Raw genomic sequence first — 27,263 nt, 5'->3', positions numbered from 1 at the left:
GTGTGTGTGTGTGTATGTGCAGGTATGTTTGTGTGTGTTCAATGTTTCAGGGAAAAATTTGGTTTTTATAGCTCATGTTATAATACCAAAACCTAAGCTCTTACTTGAAAATATACAATATTCTGTATGAGTGATATGCAGATTTGAGGGAAGTTATCTTTCCAAGGTCACATAACACATAATTCTTTCATAACAAACGCTCCTGCATTCGTACCTGAGCCCATTCTCTAAAGCATGAAGTTCTGTTGTCTATCTTAGAGTACTGAGAAGCAGGGCTCAGTTCTCTAAAGCACCTTCACAGAACAGATCAAGCTAACTTTGTGTGTATTTCAGTGGCAAATTTTATATGCATATTATAAAATACATCAAACATGGCATATATTATGTCTAAGGAAATCTGGGAATTTTTTATATACATTTTTTATGTTGCTAAAGAATTTTTATAATGGAGTTGTTAATGATGGCATGATACTATATGCCTTTACCACTGATTTAACGTTTATCTAGTATTGATATTTAAATAATTTTACTTCTATAGTTATGTCTTACAAAATATGAAAATACAAATACAAGAAGATTGAAAAGTTTGAATCATTTGTAATATTCTTAGATACTTGTTAGTTTCAAAAATCTGAGTTAAACAATGTAAAGTAAATTTTTGATTCCTGATTCATTTGACTTCTTTGATTTTTAATATTTTTGTTACTTTTTCATATTGTATTAGATACATTTAATATTTCTCACTACCCAGCTTACTGTACATACATAACAAAATCTACCAAAGATCATCCTCATATGCATACTCTCCCACTAGATTACTTATAAACAATTTGCAAGGTAAATGCTATGTGAATAGAGGTTATATTGTACAGCTTAGGTACTAAAGAAATAAAGTCTCTAAGCATTCATTACACACCCAATTAAAATATATTTTAACTCACAATTATTGAATCTATAAATGCAGAACTAGTGTCAATAAATATAGAGTTATAAGATCAAATCTATGCAGTTGATAGAATCAAATGCAGATAACCACAGCCAAATCTTATGCAGAGGTCATGGAACCTTGTGGAAGAAGGAGAAAAAATGATTGAAGAAGACAGAGAGGTTAATGACACCAAATGAAACCCACCAAGTCAGCTAATCGGGGCCTATAAGGACTCCCAGAGATTAAACTACCAACGAGAGAGCATGGATGGGACAGACATACTGTCCCATACATGCAAGTAACAGATGTGTAGCTTGGTCTTCACGTGAGTTCCCTAAAAGCAAGAGCAGGGGCTGTCACTGCCTCTGTTGCCTGTCTTTTGTTCCCTTTCTCTTAACTGAGCTGCCTTGTCTAGCCTCAATAGGATAAGGTGCACCTGTCCTACTGCAAGGTGGGTGGATAACCATGGGAAGCTTCCACTTCTGTGAAGAGAAAGGGAGTGGGCATGAAAGGAGGGGAGGTCAGAGGGTGTGAATGGGAAGAAAGGAGGGAGAGGAAGCTGTAGTCTAGATACAAAGCAAATGAATGAATGAATGAATGAAAAAGAAAGATCTAAGTGATTATGTCTACCTATTTAACTGCCTGTTGTCTTTTTATCTTCTATTCTCTCTCTCTCTCTTTCTCTCTCTCTCTCTCTCGCTCTCTCTCTCTCTCTCTCTCTCTGAATCTATCTATGAATCTATTATCTATTTGTCACTCTATCTATCCATCTATCATCTATCTGCCAATCTATTTTCTGGAAGCTATTGCTTACAAAGAAAGAGATATGCAGCTTCTTTTAAAAACTATGCTGGCTGACTCAGTTTCTAAGTTATTTGTGTCAGTGTCCCCTTTCTTCATGATTTCTTTGTGCAGATTTAACACTCTCATGAAAACAGTTTTGAGTGCTATGGTAGGCAAGTAGGATGCATCTCCCCTTGTATATTTTTGACCTTCATAACTAGTAGCATGTAGCACCAATCACATACCCAGCAAGAAGAAACAGTGCGATACAGGACCTCCAGCAGGACCCTATCTTTCAGGAATCTGTACCATTTGCTCTCCTATGTGACAGACCCTCTTTCAGAGACAGTGAGACAATAATTGCACATTGAATCAGCAAGGGCTTCTGGGGATAACAAAGGTAGGGGTTTCATAACTGAGATAATGTGTTCAACAAGACACATTCAGAAGAGGAGTCTAGCGCAGCGTTTTCTATCCACTGCAATCTCTGTGCGGCACAATCTGGGAGACCCGCGACGAGTGAATTACAGTAATCAGCCTTCAATATGACAAAAGACTTAATCAGCATCTCCTTGCCTTTCTCATGAAGCCTCTCAATCTGGTGAGATCACAGAAATTATAAAAAGATGTTGTCGAGATGGATACAAAATGCTTCTCCAATGATAATGTTAAAGACAATGGAAGGGGGGAAGCGCATATAAGTTTTTATTTCTGAGATGTCTGAGACAGGATTCTAATCAGAAGCACTCCCTCAGTGCTTAGCCATAAAACCCAGCTGTTTAACATTGGGAGGAACTTAGGCCAGTCTGAGATTCTTTACTCTGAAATTTTACACTAGGGAAATCTCTATTTGATTGAATAAAGCAAAGGTAAAACTACGTCTTTTAAATACCAGAGAAAGAGGCACATGGGTCTATTCATAGGAAGGTGATCAGTGCAGACTGAAAAGGGAGAGGATCCCCTTTTCACTTTTTTCCCTTTGCCAGGGTTCCGTCAAATCCCTTACCTTCCCTACCTATACTCCCCAGTGTCAGTTCCAAGTATGCATTGAATTAATTCATGAAGAACAAATGTTCTCATTCATTTTCTGATTAGATTAGATTTCTTAAATTGAGTTCTTGGGAATTTCTTTTAAAAGATACTAGTTTCAGCCTCGACTGTGAACTTTAAACGTGATGTTACAGATTGGCTCAGGACCCATGTATTACTTAAATTTCTATTCTGTTGATCAGATACATGACAGAAACAACTCAAAAGGGAGAATCACTAACTTTGGTACATGTTTCAGAAGGTTCATTAAATGATTACTTGGCCAAATATATGAATGGTTTCAGGCCAGAAGCATGGATAGAAGGAGACTGTTCTCAATGAGAACTGAGAGTATAGAAAGAGGAAGGACGTTTAGCCCATATATAAGCTTCAGTGGAAAGCGTAGTGCCCTACTACTTCCCAACTGCTATAGTTTTTACCACTTCTCAAAAGAGTAAAACCATCTGGAACCAGGAACATAACACATGAATATACAGGGGGTATTTTATATCCTAGCTTTAACTACCGACTTGTTTTCTTCAATTAAAAACCCAATTATTCTTGACCTTTCTCAAACGTTTGAGATGTTAGGGTTCTTCATTTTTTCAAGGAGAAGAGTTTACCCTGGGGATGTCTTGCGATTTAAACAAGGTTAGAAAACTGCAGAAGAGTCTAAAACTAAATTGTAAGAAATGATACTTATCTAAAATTTATAAAAATTAGGAGCAAAGTTCAATAAAATTATTATATTAATTCACAGAGGTCCTAGAATGTTTAGAGTGAGAAAAAATTATCTTTTATTTATTATGAAACTATTTCTTAAATACATCATGACAAGTAAGCAAAGGATGAACCATCTGTGAGAAGTAGGGGACAGTAAGAAGTATAACAGCTGTAGGGTAGGGCAAGGAACAAAGGAAATTGTAAGTGCAAAATAAAGTAGTAGACATATATGAAAACATCATAACTGAACCCACTACCTCGCATGCCAACTAGAAGAAATATTCAAGGGAAAAAAAATCACATCAAAGAGCGTAACTAGCTGGCCCGGAAATAAAAAAATTAAAAAAAAATTGTCAAACATCATTTTGAAAAAATTATAACTTTATAATTTGTTTCCAAGTTGCAATATAATCTTAAATATATATGACCTCTTGAATATGCAACTGAGCACAGCAAATGTTTGACTATTAGCACATAAGTGAATGCAAAAGCACTAACGTTCTTTGGTCAATATGATAAAAAGGGGTATGTACTTTGCGTTTTGGCTACACAGAAGCATTTTTATATTACTTTGTCTAACAATGGTGGTAGGAAGCTCTTATTTCCCTTATTATAATCAATGCTGGAACCTGACAAGAATTGCCAGTGAAATGATGATTTAAGTCTTTTTTAGTGTTCACATGTCCAACACGTTGAGCTACAAATATGTAAAGAAATACAGCCTGTTCTAATTACTCATTTTTCTACTTTATGTTAAATGATATATTAAACGATAGCACAATATTTTCTTTTTTCCTAAGAAAGATTCTTTGTCTTTAATCCTCCCAAAGCTGCTGATTTTGTGATGAAAATGTGGGCCAAAAAAGCAGAGACTGTTAATGCAATTTCAGTCTTCTATTTTAGGAGTTTATCAATGTCTCACAACGCTGTGGAAGTGAAATGCCCTGTCCTTTGAGTAGGAATAAAAATCTCAAGTAACATTTATAGCTAGGTCCCAACACAAAGAGAAAAACTTGGTAGATAAAAGGCACTAGCAGTTTCTACTACACTGCCTTTATAGCCACAGGGTAGCTAAAAAGAAAGTTCTAGAAATTCTATCTTGGATCTTGTAATGAATTACTACTAGTACTGGGGTTAAGATTGGAGGCAGTGGGCTTCAGCAATCTGAACCAAAGCCAATTATTTGTATTGTGTGTCCTGAAGTAACCTTACAGGGAATTCCCACTTGCTTTAGCAATCTGGAATGTTACTCCCAACATCTTTAAAAAGAAGATAAAGAGCAAAGCTGCTAGACATAAAACTTTCCAGTTTGATATTATTCATCTATTCACATAAGGCAGTATTTTCACTGTATTGGTATGTACATACATGCTCTGGTTCTCAGTGACCCAGCCTCATAACTACAAAGCAAGTACTTCTGAACTTTCTCTCTGGAAAACAATGGCATTTTGGCAATGTCTTTTGCCATTGGATTAGAAAGTGACAATATATTCACTATATTTGATGACAAAAGGTAACTTGGTTCCTGGAGAACACTGGTCTTCAAAGCAAGTACCATCAACAAACTTATCCTTGAGCGAGTAAAAAAGACAATGAGATATCAGACAGAGATTTTTCTATAGCAATATTTGTAAAGTAGGGAAAAGAAATGAAACCCATGTCATTACTATTTTGTTTGTGGAACTTAACATTTCTTTGACACAAATGTACAGGCAACAGAAAAGCGTAGTACCAAGCTGAGTATTGGGTACTGTATTAGTACTTGCCTAGAAGGATAGAGATCTTGGGTGTTCCTATCAGGGGAAAAACACAAAATAACAGCTGCAGAAAGATGAGGAGGAGGAGGAAGAGGAAAAGGTTATGAAAGGGAAAAGAGCAAAAGATGTATTATGGTTATCAACATGACCATGATGTCAAGACTATTAGGTTCTGGAAAGGTGAGAGAACTTGATAGTCTGGATATGTGTTACTGTCAGACTGTGAACTAACATGGTACATTCATATGAACATCTGTGTACCTGTAAATTACATTCACTGTGTGAAAACGATGAAATGTGATAAAATGCTAGTATTCCATGTACAATTGTGATTGCATGTTTATAAGCATAGATACAGGTAAATACTAAATGCATGATAAACTTCAATTTGTATAGAACATGTACAATACTTGTCAATGACCAAATGCATATGAATGGACAGAGGGCTATGTAAAGATTTTTTAAATCAAACTCAGGGGAATACAAGCAGGTTGTGAATATTTAAGAGAATAGAAAAGTTACTAGTAAATAGACATACCTTCAATAACCTTTAAGATCTCCACAAAGAACTTAGCCGTGCCCATCTGTGTGTCAGACACTATCTGTGGAGATCCACATGAAGTGGCGAAAGAGTTGGGCTCTCTGAAGAAGGGAAGTCAGATCAAAGCAAGCTGCCCTGTCTCTTCCAAGGCCTCTGCTGCTCTGGAGTCCATGCAGGGTAGGAGTCAAGGTTGGTGCCACTGAGCTGGAAGTGACTGTGGTAGGCTCAAGCAGAGACAAAAGCTTCCAGAAAGAATTCTTTTCCCCATAGTGTTACAGCCCTATAAGACAGACACTCTCATATGGTCCTTGAGGAAATAACTCCTGTGTTTTATTCCTGGTGTATAGGGTCTTATATACATTTTGGGGTGGGTTGGATCTAAAAGCAGATGCTTTCTATTGGCTTGGTATGAAATATGAGGGATGTCTCATTTGCATGTAGATGAGCTTCAGAGTTTGTCCTACATGACTGACTGTCACAGTCCTCTCCATGGTGTATCTTTGTCATGTGTTCCAGGACAGGAACCAGTTGAGGAGTAGATGAAACACCTACCACTCTCAGATATGAGAATTTGCTAGGGTTTCTGAATCTCCTGAACCTTCTCAGTTTTTGCTGGTGACAGGGTTCTACTTGCCCCACATAGTACTAATGTGTTTTCGCCTCCTTTTTTCTTTTATCTTCCTTTCTTTATCTTCTCAGCTTTCTAATTCAATTGTTACTTTTATAGTAGAAAAGATTATACAAGTGAACTGTTAAAACAAAATATAAATGAATAACATTACCTTCGGATTTAAATACTTGTCGGCTTTACTTCTCTTTGGTGTTTTACTCCTGTGAAGTTGATTCTAATAATTCATTCATTTTGTTCACTTTATTAATGAATTTGTCAGCCAAAGAATAATTCATCTTTGATCTTAGAGCCTCCGAGCTCTTTGTTGATCTACTCGTCTTCTAGGGGAATTGGTGTGTATGATAAATGGCAGGATTCTTTCACTTCCAGGCTTTTCCTGGGTAGATGAGGCTATGTTGTGATTTATACTTTAGTGTGGGCAGGCAGTTCCTTTTCCAAAGTATAGTTTTACAAGTTTTCCTCTACCTTACAAAAGGTGTTTCTGAAGATTATCTATGAATGCTTAAGTCTACATTCAGACTCAACATTAGTTTTGCAGACAAATCAACAGAATAAATATCAACAGAATCAAAAGTCTTCTCCTAGTAGCACTTGCTATATGCATATGTGTGCCTGTGGATCTATGTGTTTGTGTGTGACATGTTCATTTCCTAATGAATGTTCTACTAATGTTCATTCTTCTATTTTGTTTCTTTCAGCTATTATAAAAACTGCCCTTCCTAACATGGACAGAGAAGCCAAGGAGGAATACTTGGTCGTAATTCAAGCCAAAGATATGGGTGGACACTCTGGTGGTCTGTCTGGAACCACAACACTCACAGTGACCCTTACTGATGTTAATGACAATCCTCCAAAATTTGCTCAGAGTAAGTGATTTCCTGCACTAGCCAAGAATCATGTCCATTTTAACTATAATTTTCCTTAGCTTTGCAGAACCTGATAACAGTCAGAGATTGCTTACTTCCAAGTTTTACCTAACAGTAATTTCTATCCATTTTCATAACTTTAATGACAAGTAGAAAACCCCAAATATCAATGGTAATAGGTAATAGAATAAGAAATAACTTGTGTGATGAAAATTCAGCTCAGATATTGATCCATTAGTAATCTCATTGTTGTCGAAAATAAACTAAGTCTCAAGTAGGAAAGGAAACTATACATTAAAGGTATTTCCGTACAGACACTCTCCTTCTTGATGGTGGGAGAGAGAGCAATAATCATTGATTCCCTACTAAGGGTAGGTTCAGCTTCAGCAATCTCGACAGAATTCAGGTAACCACAATTAGTGGTCCTTGGAGATGATCACTATTTCCTTACATCTTCATCCTCGCAGGACACACATCTTAAGAGCATTTACCAAGTAATATTATGTGGGGGAGTAATTCATTAAAGTTTTTCAGATATAGCAGAATGATTCTTGAATTGAGAAATGAAGGATGCATGGAAATACATGGAACAGGATGTAATGAATAAGTCAACAGAGGGATTATAGACACTGAGGCTAAAATCTGTAGCCAAAGACATATATCCATAATACTATGTTTGCATATTACCTACACATATCCACGTTTAAAGATTCTGAACAGGAGTAAGTTAGATGATACTGTTTTTCTGTCTAGCTTTTTTGATTTAATGTAATTTCCTCTATGTTCAACCGTGTTATCAATGAAAAGACATTCATTTATGTTAGAAAAAATACACAGATGCTGTAGTCATATGCACCATTATTTATTTGTTTAATATTTCATTGATAGGTACAAAATTATTTCCATGTTATAGATATTGTAACTAATATGGCCTTATATGCGTACATGCTTGTATTATGAGCATTGCCCTAAATTTGTACATGCACGTACAATATATATTTATGTATGTAATATATATATATATATATATATATTCACTAATTAGGAAATTGTATGCGTGTATACACATACACATGCATGTATATAACATTTTTTGTATTGTTAAATACATACAATACAAAAATGATAAAGCTTTTGCTGCCATTGAAACTCAGAAAACCAGTGACTTAGATTTACTGGAAGGCCCTGGAAAATGAGGCTACAGACAAATAAGCAGCTACTGAGTTAGTCTACCATGTTACATACCATGATGTTTAGTCTAAAATCATTAAGAAGTTATTAAAATGTCTTTACTTATAGGTGAATTCACTGATTTTCTCAGGAGAAATAATAAATAAACAGATAAATAAGTATTTAAAGATTTCTGATTTCTTCACCATATTACAGCTCAACAACAATAAGTTTGCAAACATTATTTTCAAAGATGTTAGAAGTACTGGGATATAAAGTTGGTACAGGCATAAGCAGAGTAAAGTACATAGATAGCCTCTAAATACTTAGGTGTTGGAATTATGGAAGCCTAAGAAGGTGCTGTTTTACGAATTTAAGGAGATAGATTATCATATTTCTGATATCAGCAGCTAACCACCTGCTGGAGCTTCCTCCTAGCTTAGAAAACACCACATGAAAACTATTTCTTGAAAAGATTGAGAGGAACTAGAAAAGGCAAGGAGAGAGAGGTGGGGCAGGGTGGAGGTCTGAAATGACACATTTGATAAGCAATTGAGAATTCATTCATAAAAATTCCAAGGCAGAAAGTATAGAAATATATCTTTACCTAGAGATGTACACTTTTATATCTACCCTTCTTTGAATTATGAAGCTTTTAAGGATTTATATTGAAATAATCTATTCTATCTTTTCTATCTATTCTATCTTTTTTTACTTGGCTTCCTGCTACTCTCACTCATTAATATGCAACTTATCTTTTACTGAAAGGGGATTATTTCAATTCAACAGTTGTAGGTGGGCTTCTAAAGCAATTTCCCTTTGCAAAAGTAATAATTGTTAACTGTGCTTTCCCATATAGAGTAGACAAGAAAACTCAAAATGGCAGTGGATAAAGGAATGTTGCATTTACTTAGCTTTTCAAGGCACCATGATGTAGGATTGACAGGAAGATGAGGTCCAATGACTGATTATTTATTTTGTAAGCACACCAAGAGAATATCCTCCAATTTTACCTGGAATATAAATTTTGTGATTACTGGGAGGCTTGTGTTGAGCAGGAAGATTGTCTTTGCCTACTTTATTACATTTGTGCTAATACACAATTTTCTTGGAATTCCAATCTCAAGAAATAATTTTGCTTTGTTTTTAACAATGAGAACTTAAGGAAGTCTGCTCATCAAATAAACCAATCAAATTCAATTGGATAAGCATATCATGCTTATCCAGGGATTCAGTGTTTGGTCTTAAACTAACATTAGGTAGTGTTCTGTAGATTTCTTTTTTTTTTTTCCATTTTGTTGTGATTGCTGTAGACTCGGTCTTCCTGGTTATCTGACTTTGGGTTTGCGTGAAGCAGGCTCTGAGACAAGAATCTTATTATATGTAATTTAACTCCCACAAGGAGCACAAGCAGGGAAGTAAAAAAGGCAGGCTAGAAATCCAGAGGTGTGCAGGATATAAACACTTAATACCATGGCTGAGTGTATCTTTAGCCTACTGAGAAATGTCTGATCTGTTGGAAATATAAAAAAAATAGTAACAACTCAAAGTTATCCTACCAGAGAGGGGGAAAAGTCTACTACTATTTCATAAACTAACTCCTGTGAGTCTTTGATGACTGTTTCCATGGCATGAATCAATGCTTGAACAGTTCCTCCAGCCTGACATGCAATGGATGAAATAGAATCTGAAGGCGAGATAAAACCCCGAGGCAAAGAAATATAGGAACAGCTAGACAGATGTAGGGCAGATGAGCAGTAATGTGTTAATGGCCAGGGAGAGTGTTCCAGTACCACACGACTCCACTATACCAATGAAGATAACTGCAACCAACATCACAATGAAGACATTGGAATAAAAAATAGGACAAATGCCACTGATTAGACATGCTTTACTGTCCCCACAGGAGAATGAAAACACATTGTAATTGTATTTTGCCTAGGGAGTTTTGAAGGTAGGATTCTAGTCTTTAGAGCAATGAAGAATTTAGTGACAAGAGGAGTATTTCATGTATCTGGATAGCTTGCTGCAGGGCATGGCAGAAGTTTAGTAATTGGATTTTATCAAAAGCGGTCTACAAGTTTGTAAATATAAAAGTAAGTTCAAAAGTGACTTTCAACACATTACACATTGCATCTCTCTATGCTGAAATTAGCTTAATATTTTATGTGGGGCAACAATGAATATTCCCACAGGCAGGCAATGTGATTTTACAGAATTTAGGAAAGGAAATTCTCATAGACACACTAATATTCTGGTAGAGTTTCTCCAAACAAATACTTAATAACCATACAGCAAATAAGTAAGTTCTCTGTCTATGAAGAATGATGAAGAGGACTCAATACTTCTGGGAAATGCTTGTTTTATATTTGTTTAAATCAGTATACATTTTATAGAAGAGTTTTTTTTTTCATTTCTACTATTACCCTGGTAGTATCTCTAGAGACTTTCAGAATATAGAAAATGTCCAATTAATCTTGCTAAATTAGTTAGTGAATGGATAGTGTTTCTATAATACTCAGTGTTCTTCATCTTTTTAAAGGCTTGTATCACTTCTCAGTACCAGAAGATGTGGTCCTTGGCACTGCGATAGGAAGGGTTAAAGCTAATGATCAGGATATTGGTGAAAATGCACAATCATCCTATGACATCATTGATGGAGATGGGACAGCACTATTTGAAATCACTTCTGATACCCAGGCCCAGGATGGTGTTATAAGACTAAGAAAGGTAAGCTAAGGAGTATTTTCCTTATTTTCTAAATATCTTTGAAAAACACTACTTTTGAAATCTCTGAGAGCTGAGTAGACAGATAGAACCTATAATTGGTAGATATTTAGCTTTAAGGTGAATAGTGGGTTGAAATGTATATGTAACAGAACTATTCAGGATTGCCAGTCTCTTAGGGCCACATCACGTTTCAGATGTCCCCCCGGTAAACAGCCACCATTCTGTAGCTAGCGTCCCACTACTTATCTCCACATTTATGATTCAGTGAGTTGTTCTCTAGGGGAAAAAACAAACACAAAAATGGTCACTCAGTCTTTACATAGGGCACTGAAGTCATTGCCCTGAAGGGAACTCTCAACCAATGGAGAGAAAAGATGGATAGACAGTTACTACTGACTCATGAAATTACTCCAGGGTACAATTACCTTCAGTTTAAATGAATTCTCAGTGGAATTCATGTGTCAATCGAACCCCAGGAGTAACAAGTTCAATAAATTCTTGATATTTTCTGTGTAACTCTCATATTTCTGATCTAGTTCCTTTAGATTTCCCTCTAAATACATTGGCATTTTCCCTGGGCTTCTTAAAAATTATGCTTAAATAGAAACTCAGTGACAAGCAAGATGCTCAGATTCCAGCATCCTATGTAGCTGTGAAGCTCAATATGGAGAGTAACTCTCCTACCACTGATTACTTTAAACATGTCAAAAGTCCAAGCCTTGTGGAAAATAAATCTCATGCTGTCCTTGTTGAAGAGTGTAACCGCCCGTTCTGCTGCTCCGGTCCACAGGTCAGGGCCTAGCAAGAGAGAGAGTGGGGACGGAGACGCGAAGAATGGAGACAAGACAGGGAGTCTGATCAAGTCTCGTTTATTGGAAGGAAATCCTGGGTATTTATACCCTTTACCACGTGCCTTGCCCTCGTGGACAAGCACAGCTGAAGGCACTATGTCATGTGCCTTGCAGCGTGGATATCACGTGCACCTAGCTAGCAGTGAGGAGACCACGTGCACTCAGCAGCGTGGATGTCACGTGCGCCTTGCAGCTGGTGGCACTAAACAGCAAAACAAGATATGTGAGAAAAACAAGATGTTTATCAGAGTGTGCTCAGCTGTTTCGGGCTGTTGAAAACAAGTCTCTTGTCAGGGTCTATGGCCTGAGATGGCTGCAAAGATGATAGCCACTTTCGGCTAGGAGTTGGCTCCCAACAGAAGAGGTTTAGACATGAAGAGGTTTAGACAGGAAGACAACCTTCTAAGGAAAATGAAGATTTGACCCATTTTGGAGATTGAGTCTCTTTTTTCCTGTTGTTGTTTTTGCATTGTTTTGATGATATATGTGAATCACTCTATATGGTTTTCAATTTGTGTTCTTCATCATGATCTCTATCTTCATATAAAGCATGCAGCAAAGAGGTCATAAAGAGTGATACAAACTTTTACTCACGCTAGATGCATCACTGTGGATGCCATGATACTTTGTTCAATATTATTCTTCACATCTTTCATACAAGTGCTATTTTAAATAGATTTTCTGATTGATGAATAATAAGTGATAATACACTCTATTGGGAACCAGTAATTTTTATGCTGCTGTCTTTATTAGCATTAAATTGACACAGTGTTAAACCTGCAATGTTGTTCTATCATGTTGTATGATAATCTAAGTCAGCTAGAGATGTTGCTCAGTGGGATCTGCTTGTTAATCATGAGCAAGACCATGGAATTCTATCTTTGGCCGCTGAATAATACGTGTGGAATGGTACTGCTCTAAATTTTATATTGAAGAGGAATTAACAATGGAAACCTAGAATTTTCTGGCTATTTTTAAATGAAATTCTTACAAACAATGTTGGGAACAAATGGCTGCATTTATTGTAATTCTTCAGTGAGCAACATTATTCTGGTGCCGGAATCCAAGTTCAGAGCTTTTAGCCAAGAGTCAAAAATTATTTAAAGACCACCATTGGCTATGTAATTATGTTTAAGTCAATTACTGACTAACCCACAACCAAATTTTTTTTGCCTAAAATTTTCTAATGACATGTTTATTGTCTTTAACTGATACCCATTGTTCCCATTTGGTGGTTTTATAAATTGAGACAATTAGTTGTTCATTGTGATTCTGTCCACTAATATTTATAAACCTGGAGGCATATGCCATGAACTTAGTGCCTTGAAACACAAAAGTTGTTTTTAGAGTCTGTCTTTAAGGGATCACATTTCAACAGGCCACTAGGCTACTGTTTATTAACTGATAAAATCCTAAGGACACTAGAGGATATTTGGACACACTATAGTTAAGCTTGGCTGACAATTCCTGACAAACAAACAAACAACAACCAAAAATGTCTGTGGGGAACTGCTTTTTTTTTCAAACTGAAGCAAAACATGGAGTAAGGTAAACAGAACCTATTTACCCATTTGGGCAGAGTGGTCTACAATATCGTTTTATGAAAGAATCTAGAAACTATGAGGAGAATGCCTACAGAGGGTTTTTTTTGATATTCGGCTTTGTAAGAGCCTGAGGTGATGGGAAAGAGAAGATATTGATCAATGACTTCAAAATACAGAACTGGACAAGATTTAGTGATAGTTCGTGCAACATTATGGCCAGAGCATTTCCACAAGAATCGAATTTTATTTGTTTAATTTTGAAGGTGAGGACTTTTTCTCATTAATTATTTAATTTATTTTTTTATATCTTGATTGAAGTCCTTTTTGTTACTTTCCTCCAAGTCCCACCTTTACACCCCATTTCCAATATCACCCTCCCATTTGCCTCCAAGGTGAGGTCCCCCAAGGGTACTAAACAGCCCTGGCACATCAACTAGCAGCAGGATTAAGCCCACACTCTTCCACTGAGGCCAGACAAGGCAGTTCAGCGAGGAGAAAGGTTTCAATTATAGGCAACAGAGTCAGAGACAGCCTTACTCCAATGGTCAGGGGACTCACATGAAGACCAAGCTGCACATCTGCTACATATGTTTAGGATCTATAGGTCCAGCCCATGGATGCATGTGGTTGGTGCTTCAGACTCTCTGAAACCCCATGGACACAGCTTAGTTGACTGTATAGGTCTTCTTGTGATGTCCTTAACTGCTTTAACTTTCTCAGTTCTGTTCCCCATTCTTCCTCAAGTATCTCCGAGCGCCATTTGATGTTTGGCTCTGGGTTTCTGCATGTTTTCAATAGGCCTATAGATGAAGCTTCTCATAAGACAGTTATGCTCCTCATGTCTGCAAGCATATCAGAGTATCATTAATAGTATCAGGGGTTGAATTTCTTGCATGGGATGAGTCTCAAGTTGGGCCATTTATTCATTTACCATTCCCTCAATCTCTGCTCCATCTTTATCCCTGAACAACTTGTAGGCGAGACACATTTTGAACTAAAGGTTTTGTTGTTGGGTTTGTGTCCCCCTCCCTCCACTGCAAGTCCCGTGTGGCTACAGGAAGTGATAACTGTAGGCTTCATATCCCCAGCCGTTAGGAGTCTCAGCTACGGTCACTACCATAGACTCCCGGGAGTATGGCAGTTCCAGGTTTTCAGTTTGTTCCAGATATGCCCCCTCCACTGATCTCTATTCAGTCTCCTAGCTCTCTCTTTCCCTGTTCTCCGCATACCTAATTCCTACCTCTGTTCCTCTTTCAACCTGCTCTCCCAGCCAGTTCCCTGCTCCATCCACTTCTCAGGTATATTTTATATCTCTTTCTAAGTGAGATTCAAATATCCCCCCCCTTGATCCTTCCTTGTTACTTAACTGCTCTAGGTCTTTTGATTGCAATATGGATATCCTACACTTTATAGCTAATATCCACTTATAAATGAGTATACATCATACATGTCTTTAGGTCTGCATTTCTTTGTGGTACAAAGCTAAACAGAGAACTCATAACAGAGGAATTTCTAATGGCAGAGAAGCACTGAAAGAAATATGCAATATACTTAGACATCAGGGAAATCCAAATAAGCTTTGAGATTCCATTTTATACCCATCAGAATGGCTGAAACAAAATCTCAAGTGATAGCATATGCTGGTAAGGATATGGAGCAAGGTGGGAGTGCAAACTTATATAACCACTTGGAAATCAATTTGGCACTTTGTGAGAAAACTGAGACTAGCTCTACCTCAAGACCCAGCTATACCACTCCTGGACATATAACCAAAAATATGTTCCACCATCCTATAAGGGGACTTACTTAACTATGTTCATAGGAAATTTATTCATAATAGCCAGAATATGGAAACAACATAGATGTCTTTCTGCCACAGATAACATAAAGAAAATTGTTGTATACTTAGACAATGGAATACTACACAGCTATTAAAAATGAAGAATTGACTCTCTGTCTTAGTCGGTGTTTATATTCATGCCCAAAACATCATGACGAAGAAGCAAGTTGGGGAGGAAACGGTTTATTCTGTTTACACTTCCACATTTCTGTTCATCGTCAAAGGAATTCAGAGCACATCACATGAGGCAGCAACTTGGAGGCAGGAGTAGAGGCTTGGATGTAGAGGTCATGGGGATGCTGCTTACTGGCTTGCTTCCCCTGGCTTACTCAGTTTGCTTTCTTATAGAACCCAGGACTACCACCCCAGGAATGGCACCACCCACAACGGGCCCTCTCACCCCTAATCATTAATTGAGAAAATGCCTTACAGCTGGATCTCATGGAGGCATTTCCTCTAGGGAGGCTCCTTTCTCTGTGATAACACCAGCTTATGTCAAGTTGACACACAAACCAGTCAGTACAATCTTAATTTCCACCAAAACTGATAAGGGAGTAAGGTAAAGGATATGTCAGCTGAGTTGATCAAGTTCTCTCTTTATATACTAGCTAGCCTATTATTGTACCTTAAATTATACATATGTCGACTAATACTCTTAAATTACTATCAAATTAAAATTATTATTTGTCAATTAAAAACAATATTAGTATATTACACAGAACATATTTTAAATATATTTTGTGAAGTGCCTAGAATAACAAAACTATTACAGTGTGGATGATTTGTAAAATTTCATCCCATCGTAAATTATTTCTTCCAATCTTAATGCATACACATTACTATTTCATAATCAGCAGGGAAGTACATAAGCACTGTTTATCAGAAAATATTGAGGAGAAAAGCTAATTCCCATTATATCTGAATTCAAATATAAAAGCCAACATTGAAGATTGAAATAAGAATATATATTTAATCTTGCACAATTGCTCCTGTGCTAGCTTTTGTTTCAGCTTCCATTTTCTAAAAATCTGCATTGCAGATTTAAAATTCTGTTTCTTCTGAGAAATTGTGATGCATATATAAACTATCTATTTGAATCTTGACAGACTTACATTTTTAAAATCTGGACTCTTATAACTTGCCAAGAATTTCCCTAGATGTTTTCTGATGTATGTGAGGGGAATATAGCCACTTACCTTGCTCAATTTACACCAGTCACTGACAAAAATCTTGTGGACTGTTAAGGAATGAATGATGACTCTCTCAGAAATAACATCAGGAACAGAGAAATGGTGTGATTTCAATTTTTAAGTGGTTGCTGTGCAAAGTCAGACCTAGTTAAGTCTATTTATTTGCTTTCACAATTTTTCCCGAATGTAAACAAAAATAGGTTTGCATGTGCAAGCATATCACTTTATCTGATTACCTGCTCCATAGCACAGCACTTTTGACAGAGACCTAAGAATGTTCTAAGAAGAAATAAACCCCATTTTAGTCACACAATCAGAGTAGAAATGTTTGGGAAATTATATAAAACATTCTTTGTTAGGTTTAGTGCTAAATCATGCTTTGTAATGTCTCTTTGGGTGAAACAATGATCATTTCTAGTCTTTCCATTTCACACACTATGCAGAAACGATAAAATATTGTTCCCAGAGAGAGAGACTGTATTCAGTGCTGCCTTATCTGCCACCAGCAGGAGCTTGGTTAACCAAATGTTTAGCGTGCTGGTCATGTCATCGCTTGTAAAATTTTATTATGACTCTGAAGTGAAAATTTGATGTTACAATTCATGACTGTAAATATTTTTGTGAATTCCGAGTGAAATGAGCAAAACACAACAGTACAATAGGAGTTTAGACTTTCTGAGCTTGTATAATAAACAGGTATCAGTGAATGCCTGTAAATTTTACAGGTTGAATCTAGGGGGAATGTAGCCCATTAAGAGTCACAAACTGGCTTAAATGAGAATAACTTCCATCCATCTACATTATACTCATTTGGTCTTGCTGCGGTGCTTTAGTGAGAAGAATTCATCTTTGTCATTTTTTTTAACAGCCTCTGGACTTTGAGACAAAAAAATCCTATACTCTGAAGGTGGAGGCAGCCAATATCCACATTGACCCACGTTTCAGTGGCAGGGGACCCTTTAAGGATACAGCGACAGTCAAAATTGTTGTAGAGGATGCTGATGAACCTCCGGTCTTCTCCTCTCCGACTTACCTCCTCGAAGTTCATGAAAATGCTGCTTTGAACTCTGTGATTGGCCAAGTGACAGCTCGTGACCCTGATATCACTTCCAGTCCAATAAGGTATTTCATTTACCTTAAAATTTTCACTTACCTGCAGTAAGTGTTGCTTCACTGGACAAGAGAAGGAGCATTGGAACTCTGCCCTCGTGATGAAGGACTGTCGATTATTTTATCCTCTGTTCCTCTCTCTCTCTCTCTCTCTCTCTCTCTCTCTCTCATCTCTGGTGTACACCCACAGTCTACTAAGCCACAGACAATGCCTAGGAATAGGAAAATCAAAATAAGTCAACTTATTCCAGCTCTTGGAAAGCTTGAAGGAGAAGAAAAATTACAAATGTTTCTCTTTGGGAAGAATCTTTTACATTTCATGCTTTATATATTTTATATTTTTAGTATTGCATGAGCATTGCCACTTTTATTTTGTCGCTTCTGACATATACAGTGAATTAGACTTTAGAATTCAGAAGTATGAGACCACTGTGTCACTGCATTCGGATGTCCCTATCTTGTTTCTGAATGTGGCTTTGAAATTACCTTATTCTCAGTTTCTGAGAATTTCTGATAAGTCAGCATATCTAGACCAGTTTCTTTTATCAAAAAAAAAAAATTTCGGTGTCATTTTGAAAATGTCTTGTGTTTATAATATTTTTGCTCAGAATTTTTTCCTAGGATGATAGCTAATCACTTCATGTTATTTTTTTTCTTGCTGTAAGAAATGATGGTCAAATCTGTTTCTACCTTTTATGTTGATTTATAGACATTTTTTTCTCATTTAGAAGTCAACAAAGGAGAGGGTAGGTAATTAAGCTAAATAAGTTTCTTGGAAAATCATACCCAATACCCATTATGTTTTGTGCTAGTCTCCAGGGATGAACTGTGGGCTGATGATGTGCTTGACATTGGATTTTAAATATGGCCTGATAAATATGTGTGCATGTGTTTTCGTGTGTGTGTATGTGTGTATGTGTGTGTGTGTGTGTGTGTGTGAGAGAGAGAGAGAGAGAGACAGAGACAGAGACATAGAGACAGAGAGAGACACAGATAGAAATAGAGGGGTTATACAAATACTAAACATTTCAATTTCTAAGCTATAGTTATCTAGGGCTGTCATCTTTGCAATGATTGTTTTTTTTTTCTGATAAACTCTAGAAAAGTAATTTTCTGGATCTTGTATGTGTATACATTTTAACATTTATAGCACTGTTTCATTTCTTAAATAGATGCTATAAGCTGTTCCATATGCTTTTGTCATTATATTCTTATGCCTTAGAATTTTCATGTCCTTCAGCTACTGTACATCTTAAGAAATATAGACTTTGGAGGCAAGAAACCATTTATGATTGTTTGTAATTTGTAGTTGCATACACACACACACACACACACACACACACACATATATATATATATATATATATATATATATATATATATATATAAAACAATAATAATTGTAGAAGAAGAGGTAATTAATTTGAGTAGCTGAGGAAACATGAGGAGTTGGAGTGTTAATGGGAGGGTGGGAAATAATATAAACACAGACTTGCATGTGAAATTTGAAAAGAAAGCACAATTTGAATAATTACTCAATATATTATTTTTCATCAATATTTTCTTATGAAATTAAAAATATGTTAAGTTCCCAATACTTGCACACTGACAAAGCTATGAAATTGAGGTGAAACTTTTCAGAACAATCATTTCTGCAAATGACAGAATGTTGGACCAAAATCACCCCTTGAGGATAAAACAGAAAAGTTTCTAGAGATAACAACTAAGAAGTTAACATTCTGGGTGAAGATTTGACTAATGACCTGATGGCCTAGAAGCCAAGACATGCAGGATGTTCTTCATCAGGTTGAGAGAATTTTATCTGTGAGAAAGTCAAATGTGAAATGTAAAAATTAGAAGAATCCAAAATAAGACACTTTCACTGGCATCCATTTCCTGGCTACACTGTGAAGTTGTACAGTGTCTATGGTGGGATCAAACAGGCATGAGCACAGTTGTATTTATTGCAAGAATATGTGACCTTGTTTTCATGTTTCTCCCACGTTCTCTGTTAGGAAATATTTTTACTTTACTCATAAGCCCATGCATGAGTTATAAAATGAAGGGGGTGAGTGAAATGGCTGCAGCTGAAGCCTCATTATGACAATAATTTTATACCGTGATGTGATGGCATTTCAATTATTACAAGCAACAACAAATAAATGCTCGCAACTATAATAAACTATGATCCCTAAGGAATAAAGGATATGCATATGATCACACACAGACAGACACACAGACACAAACACACATAGACATAGAAAAATATACATTAAAACACACGCATATCTATGTTTCTCATTGTCCATATATGTATTCCAAATATAGTGGCCATCACACCAATGGCAATGGTATCACTATGGAATGGCATGTTCTTAATCAAGATTAGGTTTGAGGAACTTAGTGACTCAAAATGAAATTAACAGCTGAATTGCAGAACTCGGGATAAACCAAGCTCACTACCTCTCTCATTGTACGGATTTTAAAATCTCTCCATTGTACTGGTGGGAAACCAGTTTTATTGAAGTAACTGCAGCCCCTAAGTAGTCAGTCTGTGAGTCTCACTGTAACTTATTATAGCCATATCTATTATTACCACTGGAAAGTGACATTAATGACTGTTCAAAAGAAGCTGGGGACTCTAGGGTAGCAACTCTCCAGCTTTAAACTGTGCCATTTTTCAGTCCAGCTATAGGGAGGGACTGGGAAAAGATGGACAGATCAAGTGTGATTTGGTGACAGACATATCATTGCTTCTAATATATGCCAGGCAAGTGTGAGTTCTTCAGCATCTCTAGTCTCTTACAAAGAAGAAAAAGATACTGTTTGAAAGCATGTATGGTAGACTTTGATATGTCAGAGATAATGTGGGCCCCACACAGTCCTGGCTGGCAGGTAGATTGGCCTATGGAGGTGACACTACAGTGAACCAGTGCTTTTACCCACCCTTTCAATATCATCTCTGCATTTCTGCAGCCCTCCTATGCCAGATGGCTCACAGAGTAGCTTCCCCATGTCTGTACACAAATGGTTAATTTGATGTAAAAATTAAATTCTCTGACCAACCAGGTCAGTGGATAGGTATTATAAGTCTACCAGATGGGTTTAGCACAACTTTTTCTTTCAAAATAGATCTAGCGGACGTGAAACTACAGGGAATCTCTGGGCAACCAATAGCTGTGCATTATTTTCTCTTTAGAGCTATTGTATTTCATATGCTGACAAGAATGTATCCATCTTGCAGGATAATATTTGCTTTGCCATCCAGCAAAAAAAAAAAAAATAGTCAGCTATTGTGGCATCTGCCATGTTAAAGCATGCAGTCATTTGCTGGCTCATTGACTTTCTGTTAGATTTCATTTTTGAATGCTGCTCCTACTCAGAAATACCCTGCATTTTGAAATACTTATACCTAGATTTAGATCTATATTCACATCTGTATGTCTCCATATTCCAGTCTGGGGAAAATGAACACAAAAAAGACATTTAAAATCTGTGATCACGATGTCTTCTTCCTGGGAACATTAATTAAAGAGTTGCTTCTTTCTTCTCTATTACATGTTGGGCAGTAATATCGAGTTATTTCTGACAATGCATTTAAAGATTATGTTTCTCAACATAGCCAGCCTATGCAAAAAAAATCATATTACTGTTTATTTTGTCAGCATAGCTGTCTACATTAGAGTTCTCTCTCTTTCCTCATTGTATAAGATGTGATTTTCCTCATAGGGTATTGAGCAGATGAAGTTCCTTTCTTAGATGACATATATATTAGCATTACTAGCTCATAAGGGGAAAGACGTAACACATTTTAATGTTTTAGAGATTTACTTACATTACCTGTATGTGTGTTTTGCCTGAATGTATATTAGTGCACCACGTATGTTACTAGTGCACACAGAAATCTAGGAGGACATTGGACTCCTTAGATTGAAAGTTACAGATGGTTGTGAGCAACCATATGAGAATGAGGAATTAAATTAGAGTAATCTATAAGAGGTTCTCGATACTACTGGGCCAACTCTTCGACTCCCCACACCAATTTTAAAAATTCAATGGAAATTAAATATTTGGTACATGAGAAGAGATTTCTAGTAAAGTTGTGTAAATCTATGTGGAATGACATGATAGTTTTTGGCTTATTTTATTTTGTTGTTTGTCTTGGTTAAGTGATATTTTGAAGAGTATGAATAATGCAAATAATGTCATCCGTTCTAATTTCCTCATGCTGCTGGTTTATACATTGTCACTAATGTGATCAATTTCTTAAGGCCTGTGTCAATATGCTAGTTTACGCTGATAACATTTTTTTTTCTGAGAGGATATGTCTAATCAGCATCCTCATTTAATGTAGGAAGGTGCTGAGGACAAATTCATGCTTCATGTGAACAGATGTGTGATCTTCATTGTCAACTTCATAACTAGAACCACCATGAGAATTCTCTGGGTGTCTATGGGGTGCTTTTCAGAAAGGATTAACTGAGGTGGGAAACCCTCCCTCTTGTTCACTCCTTTGTCACAGGCAAATTAACTTAGATAGGGCCTTGCATAGTGAAAGTTTCATTTCTGCCTCCTGGTAGTGCCTGCCTCAACTGAGAAGTAGCCACTGGGGACATTCTAGACTGAGTTCTCTCACTTGGCTATTTCGATACTCTTCCCCCCTCCCCATATGATGTAGTTCCTGTCTTTATCTATGATCGCTGCAGCTGTAAGTTTTAACTTATTCGTCATTATCGAAGTTGCCTCACCAGATCCAAGGAGTCTACAAGGGAAGCAGAAAATAACTCGTCTCTGGTGTTCAGCCAAGTCTGTGTGGGACGGCCCCCACGCATCTGCCTTGCTACTTTCTATACTATGTTACTACTGGCTGTGAGCTGCAGTGTGTTCTGGAAGATGAATATGGGAGGCTTATTCATGAATCTAACATTATTCCAAAGTGCTGAGAAGTGGTAAGGCTTTAATTTTGAGGAAGGAAAGCTGAAACTCAAGGTGTGAGGATGTGAGACTGTGTCAGATCATTATGGCGCAGGGTCTAAACCAGAGTTTCCAATCACTAACCACTAAGTTCATGAGTGGCCTGCTTAGTCTCAGATACTTGCATGAGAATTTAACAATGACAACTGATGCTTGCTAATGCCATATTTAGTGACAAACTCACTAAAACTATGTAAAATGTAAAGAATTATTACATTTAAGATGAAAAGGTTTCTAACATAGAGTGAGTTTTAAAAATAAGTGGACATTTTTATACAAACCTTATGTATAAGCTTTCATTTATTCCCCATTCTTCTATAATAAATTTATTTAAAATATACATTGGGAGTCACAGCGGTTTTGAAGAGAAAGGAGACTGTTTTTTGTTTGTTTTGCTTTTTTGTGTAGCAGCTTTCTGCTCCTTTCAGAATATTCACCTTGAATAAAATTACACAAGCTGTTTAAAATAAAAGTCATACCAGTGACCATTTAGTAAGAGAATACGTGATTGACTCCAGATCACAGTGACCACATATTTTGTTGTCCTGATTCCTAGCCTGAACGTAAGTGTCCACTCAACACAAGATCAGCACACTGCTATTTGCTCCTGGTGTGATGGCATCCTTGGACCTCCTTTTGGTAACCAGGCTGGCTGCTAATGAGCTCTTTCCATAAAAACACTTCTCACTCTCCGCATTACCAGTGATACTGAAAGGGAAGCATTTCTGACAATACAAAACATCTCATTAATTTGAAATAATAGTCTACAGTCGCTGATTTGTTCGTCAATCTTGCAATAACACCCCATCGTGTGTGTGTGTGTGTGTGTGTGTGTGTGTGTGTGTGTGTGTGTGTGTGAAAGAGAAAGACAGAGACATAGACCGAGACAGGGACAGAAAGAGACAGAGGCAGAGACAGAGACACAGAATCAGAGATCCGGGGAACAAAGAGACATAGACAGACAGACAGACACACACAGAGACAGAGGATAATATGAGAGACAGAGACAGACACAAAAAAAGACACACAGTGTGTGTGTATGTGTGTTTGCATGTACATGTACCTGGATTAGTGTAATACACCCCTCATGTATTGTCTAGAGCACAGATCAGTGCTGAAGCCTGTGAACACAGCCACATGTAACTGAAATCCTGCTTGTTCATCAGCAGTTCCTTGTTTCCTATTTCCTACGGCTATCATCATCTCTTTAGGGTAGTTTAATTATCTTAGATACTTTAAATAAGCAAACAATGCAGTCTTTTCCTTTTGTGATGGGCTTATCTCATTTATTGCAATGTCTGTGAGGGCTACCTACATTTTTTATATAATTTATCATGTCCATTGTTTTTCAGAATGAATAATATTCCATTATAATTATATATTGTACTTTACTCATCCATCACCAGTATCAATATACATGATTCCACTCCTAAAAACTGAATAATGTCTCACTGAATTTGGTTATATGTCTTTGAGATGCTTTCTTCAATTTTATCAGATAAATAACAGGAAGTGGTACCTCAAGATTGCATTGTAGTTTGTTTTTTAAGGTTTTGAGGGAATCCCATGATTTTTCTCCAAGAGGCTGCACCATCTTTCATTCCTCTCTTAAATGTACCATGGTCTGGGGCCAAGGATCTAATCTTTTGAAATATTTAAAACTTGATTTATTTGATGTCTAAATTCACTTCCCAAAGACAAGTTTCATTGTCTCCTCAGTTAAAGCGCCAATTCTTTCAGTACCATTTCAAAGCCTCTCAATTCCTGTTTACACTGGCTGGAACCAATTCCTCAAACGGTGTTATCTATGCCCAGTCACACATTCATTTACACTTATAACAATATTTAGTCTCCCATTCACACTGAAGTTTGTCCTCCTTATTGTAAAACTTGAGCTTACATTTTCAAGGAAGTTTTCTTATATAGATCCATTCCTTGGAAGACCCCTATCTCTTCTATAGCACCTCCATCCATGTCTTTCTCCTACTGTGGCCCATGACTTCAGCTATATAATCTACCCCCTCTATTTCAATACATAAGCTCTCCTCCAAAAACAAACTAAACCAACCAAACCAATAGATACGTCCCATGGTTTGGTATTTGTGTTCTATAGTAAGAAATCTGACTGAATAACCACAGGAAAACCAAGCAATACATAGTTAGCTTTTAACTTAGCTGTCCTTTAATTTAAGCTATGTTGCTATGATAAAGTCAGTGCTTTAAAGTCAAGGGGAAAGAATAGATTCTGAATATAATCTGAGTGGAAGCAACTATAGCTGTTTAATGAAGTTAACTGCAACTATGTCATCTTTTAGAGGCCCTTGCACTAACTTGGAAAGTGGACTCTGTTTATTGCTTTGTTTTTTTTTTTCTTTTCTCTGCTCCTCCCCCAACAAGAGACATTTTCCCCCTAGAGAATAATAAATAAACAGAACTCTGGGACTAGAAGAATTCAGACAGTATTATTTATTAAAGCAGCCAGAGCAACCTGTGGAGAAATTAGACTCAAAAAGCAGCAAACTTGTAGATGGAATTTTTGATTCTCAAAGTGCATGCAAAAAAATGTTAAAATGTTTTCTTTGGGCATAATAACAAAAGTGAGAATGAAATTAAGCAGTGAGAAGGAAACAGTTGGAGTTCAGTGAAATATAATAACTGATTCATAACTAAGGGGTTTATTTCATTATGTGTGGCTCTAAATAGCATCTTCACTTGCAGTCAGCTCATATTGTACCCTCCTGTACATTTTCCAGAGAGAGACTGCAGACTAGCGTGGAACAAAGCATTTTTTTTTTGTACTACAAAAGCACATTTGTTCCTGCTAAATTTGAAAAATCCAGCCACATTACCTTTCTCCAAGGACAGCCGTTCTCTCGTGTGTTCTAAATAACACATGGACTGTGGGCAAATGGGTTTGAACTCAACTTTTTGTGCTCTAGGATCTCCCATAAAGTTCATTTGGAAAGGAGATGGGGGTTTTCCACCAATGATGAGAGACACAGTGCAGGCCACTGGTGAACTCTGCAGAGCATTCAGAGTACAGCACTTGCCATGTTGAAGGGAGGCCACTTGAGCTCTTTAAGATCCTCTGTGTTCTAGGTCATCATTCCCTAAGGATTATCAATATAATACTTGGTTTGACAAGCTATGTATCGTCTTTTTACATGACTAGTCCCTCCGTGATTTTATAGCTAATAAATCCATTAAAGGAAGAATAATTATGAGCATTATTGAAGTCTTTGACTAAAACTATAGAGTATAACCAAGACAGTCTGGATGGCAAGCCTGAAAACACCTACTCTAAAGAACTTGACAGACTACCATACTAGCACACATGGAGTTAGCTTCACATGATTCCAATTAAATAAATAAATACCATGGCCCTCAGTAATGCTTTTCAGCTAAGATCCATAAAATATTTCCTTAAACTTTTATAATAAATTAAGTTAGTTTTGAATGAGCACAGATACATGTGATGAGAATCGGAATTGCCATGGAGCCTTGGGTTGCTACTTCCCTTTGGTCCCACCTGAATGCCTTGGCATGCATAAAGAAAGAACACTCAGCATCAACACTTAGGAGGCAGAGGCAGACATATTCTGTGAGTTCAGGGCAAACCTGATCTAAATAGAGAGTTGTAGGACAGCCAGGTGTACAGAGGGGGACCCTGGTATCTCAACAAAACAACGTCTTTCATTGGTTTTTACCTTCTATCTTGTTTGAAGCAGCATGTCGCCTGTTCACTGCTAAGTACACCTGAGTTACCAGCCCACAAGCCCTTAGGATTGTCCTATCATCACTCATCAACACACAGTAGGAAGACTACACAGCTTTACATGACTTCTTGGGATTCAATGTCAAGACTTCCTGTGTTTGTGGCAAGTGTGCTATGCACTGTGGTCCCACTTTACCTCCAAAGCTGCCCTCCTTATTTAGCTGTGGAGAAAACTCACAATTGCTATATGAACCATGAAAGAAGAATGCTGTGGAGGTAACTGGTTAACAATGAGGCTTTCCTTCATAACTTGGTTTCATGATATGGAAACCTTGATCTCTTTCCTGCTTTACCCTTTCTCCTGACCTCAGTTATATCTATTCTAAGCACTTTGTGGGACTCAGCCTGATGATCACCTTTGTCATATTCTCATCTTTTCTATGATTTTGATAAATGCACTGATTATTCTTGCATTTGTCTACCTAAAAGCATGAAACAATTTTCATGCTGAGTACTCTTTCCGTAGTAAATTCAGTAAACACTTGAATGCATTCACTGGTAAGATAGTATGCATTCAGCAAGAGACATTGTGATATTTTGTTAAGGACATTTAGCCTTTATGTAGTGGCAACTTCATTAGTGTTTTATTTATGCTTTATTGTATTAACTCTGGGAATTGAACATGTTCTTCTTCCCAGTAACCAATCTGTCACACAATAGACTGTCCAGAAGATGAGCATTGAGATATAAGATATGTTAAAAATCAGAGTTTTGAAAGGAAACAATCAGAGAAAACAAATGGAAGGATAAACTATTAGTGTCAGAGAGAGAGAGAGAGAGAGAGAGAGAGAGAGAGAGAGAGAGAGAGAGAGAGAGAGAGA

The 27,263-nt window shown here is 36.9% G+C and overlaps 1 protein-coding gene across 1 annotated transcript in view; it reads left to right on the top strand.

Annotated features, from left to right (window-relative positions):
- The window catches only part of LOC114616626 (cadherin-8-like), a gene marked incomplete at both ends in the record, with an annotated part of 43,149 nt that extends 20,507 nt beyond the window's left edge, over positions 1-22,642 (top strand). The window contains 4 exons of the mRNA XM_028762052.1: positions 7,091-7,258; positions 10,971-11,158; positions 17,452-17,741; positions 22,433-22,642. Coding sequence (XP_028617885.1) covers positions 7,091-7,258; positions 10,971-11,158; positions 17,452-17,741; positions 22,433-22,642 — 856 coding nt within the window. The remainder of the gene's footprint in view (positions 1-7,090; positions 7,259-10,970; positions 11,159-17,451; positions 17,742-22,432) is intronic.
- Between the last annotated feature and the right edge of the window lie 4,621 nt (positions 22,643-27,263).

This window comes from Grammomys surdaster, unplaced genomic scaffold (assembly GCF_004785775.1).
Source record: "Grammomys surdaster isolate TR1022 unplaced genomic scaffold, NIH_TR_1.0 332729, whole genome shotgun sequence".
NCBI classification, from domain to species: Eukaryota; Metazoa; Chordata; class Mammalia; order Rodentia; family Muridae; genus Grammomys; species Grammomys surdaster.
The sequence above is the reverse complement of the archived record's forward strand: the minus strand, read 5'-3'. Positions and strand labels throughout refer to the sequence as shown.